General features: G+C 33.0%; 1 protein-coding gene across 1 annotated transcript; it reads right to left on the bottom strand.

Annotated features, from left to right (window-relative positions):
• Positions 1-424: 424 nt before the first annotated feature.
• On the bottom strand, positions 425-1,584 carry LOAG_13905 (signal recognition particle protein). The gene is made up of 2 exons (XM_003149409.2): positions 1,470-1,584; positions 425-654 (listed from the first exon to the last, which is right to left on the bottom strand). The coding sequence occupies exons 1-2, from the start codon at positions 1,541-1,543 to the stop codon at positions 501-503; spliced, it is 228 nt and encodes a 75-aa protein (XP_003149457.1). The 5' UTR covers positions 1,544-1,584; the 3' UTR covers positions 425-500.
• Between the last annotated feature and the right edge of the window lie 1,646 nt (positions 1,585-3,230).

Here is a 3,230-nt window from a genome sequence, read left to right on the forward strand (position 1 = left end):
AACAATCCATTACCTATATAATACTCTAATCAAATTAGAAAGTAAAGAGATTTCATTAACAGACTCGACCAATAAATATATGTAATCCTACAGTGGATATAAAGATGCCCATTAGAAATGGACAACGCAAAATTTTTAACAAACACAAATAAGGAATTACAATGGTAAGCAACAATTACAAAACAACAAAGAAAAAATAAATAGTTCAAACCAACAAGTACATATAATACCATGTTGAGATACAGTATCAAACCGTAAGGAAAAGCGTAAGGTTTACAGTCATTATTCATCAACGACAGTTAAATTCATACATGTGAGAATTCAGGATCAGGATGTAGTTATCTCTTTAGAATGTGGATAGCACTGATTTTCACTCATATTGTTCATACAGCAAAAAAAGATTCTACTTTATGCAAAACTTATATTCGGAAATGTAAATTGGTCAGATGGAATCAAAAATAGTGCTATAAAATTCATTAATTCCGAATAACTATAAGAATCTATTTGGAAACAATATGCCTCATTAAAGTGGCTGTAAGCTTTTCTAATCGCTTTACATCTTGTATCTGATCCGTGTCGTACTGCAAGCAAACCATATCATCCGTCATTTTGAGTGTCATTTTGCCCTTTTTATGGTTATACTTGGTTACAAATCTGGAACGAGTTAGAATAATTAAGAAAACTGCATTTAAATTTGAGAAAAAGGAAGAATATTTAAAGAGATTTTGTCAAACCAATAATGACTTTCCCAAGCAAGTAAGTAAGATCATGAGAACACAAAATATATGTCAAAGTAGCGTGTCTTAATTTACAATTAGCTACTTCGATTACCATTAGCGGTCATTGATGAGTTCTTGAGTTTCCTAAATCTGATTTTTTCATATCATAGTTCCTTACACGCAAGGCTTTTTCTTTTTTCTTTTTTTTTTTTTGTATCAGAATAGCCACTATCAAAGAATGGGAGGTGATATATGCGATAAAAATCAAGCAGGGCTGTTTAGTAAACTACTCAGCACTATTTACACTTCTACTTTTTAGCTTAGCATCTGTGCTTGATTTATGAACCAAGTGGTCACAAACGCTGGCTGACCACAAACTTTGTTGGAGCTAAATAAGTAGTTCATCTTCCTTAACGATATGACTCATCGGTTAGTAGATAGAGTCGTAAAACAAGCTGTCGAACCGTTTTCTTCAATCTACCAACTGATTATGAAGACGAATGTTTCTGACCCAGCGGTCAGAAGACGAATGTTTCTGACCCAGCGGTTTAACAATCGCTTATTTTTTTGGAAATGCAAATCTGCTAATGTATTCTAATTTCAAGAAGAGAAAGAAACTTCCTAAAAACAATGAATGCATCATAAAAAGCTTCCACACTAAAAAAAAGAGGTATTATGATTCCGGTATTCAATATTAACTTTTTCAAACTTCCTCAGAGATGACTTTTAAAATTCTGTCAATAAGTAAACCTGCATCGTGTTGGGTTGCTGGCATACAACCGATCGACAGCTTTACTAAATTCTTCCCAACTTGTAAAATACATTCAAACAAATTCTAAGATTTCCCTTACAATCTGAAACTAAACAAAAAACTTTTTTGGCCTGAAACCTTAAATCTCGCGATATAAGAGGTCACATTATCTACAACAACCTACTGCTCAAACAATTATGAACCAGAGCAAGTTATAATACCCACAGTTCAGAGATATATGAAGAATGCTTAAACAAGTCCTAAGCTATTCCATAAATACAACTCAACTTTCAAAAACTCTGCACGTCCTGCAAATATCAACCGAAGTCAAACCTATACCTCCCCTCAATAATCATTAACAACTCTCTCTTTAATAACGCACCCTCTGGTACAAATATTTTCACACCACATCACACAGTCACACAGTTGCAGTCCATGAAATTTTGTTGAAACCAAAAAACAAAGTATTGCTGCTTAACAATGACGCAATTTGTGTCGATTTGTTTGGGTTTCTGTGACAATTTCCTTTCTCATTATATGCCGTTTTGAAATCAGCAATGTTTGGAGAGAGGAGGAAGTGGACGATGGCGAGTAATGGTACTACAGTACTGTAAGGGTTGACGAAGTATCAAGATAGCTATATCTTGCATGAGAACAGAAAGTAAGAGCATTTTTTTCGATATAAAATCGTAAATTAGAGGGGAGGGAGAACTCAGTTTGAAATGAAGTGGACTTTAAACAATTTGTTTAATTTTGACAGACCGTTCGAACAGCGCTCTATTGGTCACTTGTCACTTGTTATTTGTCACTTGTCACTATTGGTAATACTAATTTTCATTGTAAACTTCCTTTCATTTTCTATTTCTAATTTCATTGAACTCGGAATAATTTAAAATAGTGATTGACCACATCAAATCGAATATCAAGAGTGATATACGTGACAAGGTTTAACAAATCATTGACTGCTCAAGATTTAACAATCGCTGCTTTCAAAGACAAAAGTATCGGCTAATTTTACTTCTCACTTCCAGCTTTTTAAAGCCTACAGTAGAAAAAAGAAAAGAAAAAACTTCGGTGGTTGTTGAGAAAGCTTAGGGTGCGGTTATCAATTAAGATTTTGAATATAGCTTCTTTTTTCATTTTAAAATTAAAATTAGATTATTACCATTCCTCTTGTCTGTTTTTTTCATTTTGAAATTAAAATTAGATTATTACCAGTTCTTACGACCTGTTTACATGTTAAATGCTGCTATCTTTGATATGTCAAACATACAAAAGTGAATTCATGCAATGAAGACGAAAAATGCTTCAGTTCCATTAGATCCATCGGTTTATGATGTTGCTCAAGAATGAATAATGGAATTTGTTGACCATGAGAGCATTCCAGTAATCAACTGAGAAGGATAACTGGATGAAATTGAACTCAATGGACTAGACTATTCAATTGTACAGGAAAGTGAACTTCTTGGTCTAAAATCTATCTAATTTCTATTTTATAGGATATATTAATAGGGAGAAGTGCGGAAAAAGGAGCCATTCGAAGGTTTGTAACTTCAGAAATGATAAACCGTAACGCTATTATTAGCTTGTAAACATGCAATTTTGCTATAGTGAGTGCTGAAAGGTTTAACCTATAAAATTTTTTAAAAGATTTAGTTTAACCTATAAAATGAATAGATTTCAGCTGAACAAAGAGGCGGAAGAAATAAATATTTCCCAGGTCTTCTTTATGTATTTTCGGATGTTTCTTGCTCATTTTT

The sequence above is a fragment of the Loa loa genome (assembly GCF_000183805.2).
Source record: "Loa loa unplaced genomic scaffold supercont3.4, whole genome shotgun sequence".
Classification (NCBI taxonomy): Eukaryota; Metazoa; Nematoda; class Chromadorea; order Rhabditida; family Onchocercidae; genus Loa; species Loa loa.

What these genes read in the sequence shown, in the direction of transcription:
- LOAG_13905 (XM_003149409.2), bottom strand. Translation starts at nt 1,543, where the DNA reads ATGTATTTTACAAGTTGGGAAGAATTTAGTAAAGCTGTCGATCGGTTG. An exon ending in AGCAACCCAACACGATGCAG is followed by an intron (nt 655 to 1,469) that starts GTTTACTTATTG and finishes AACTCGTTCCAG; the next exon opens with ATTTGTAACCAAGTATAACC.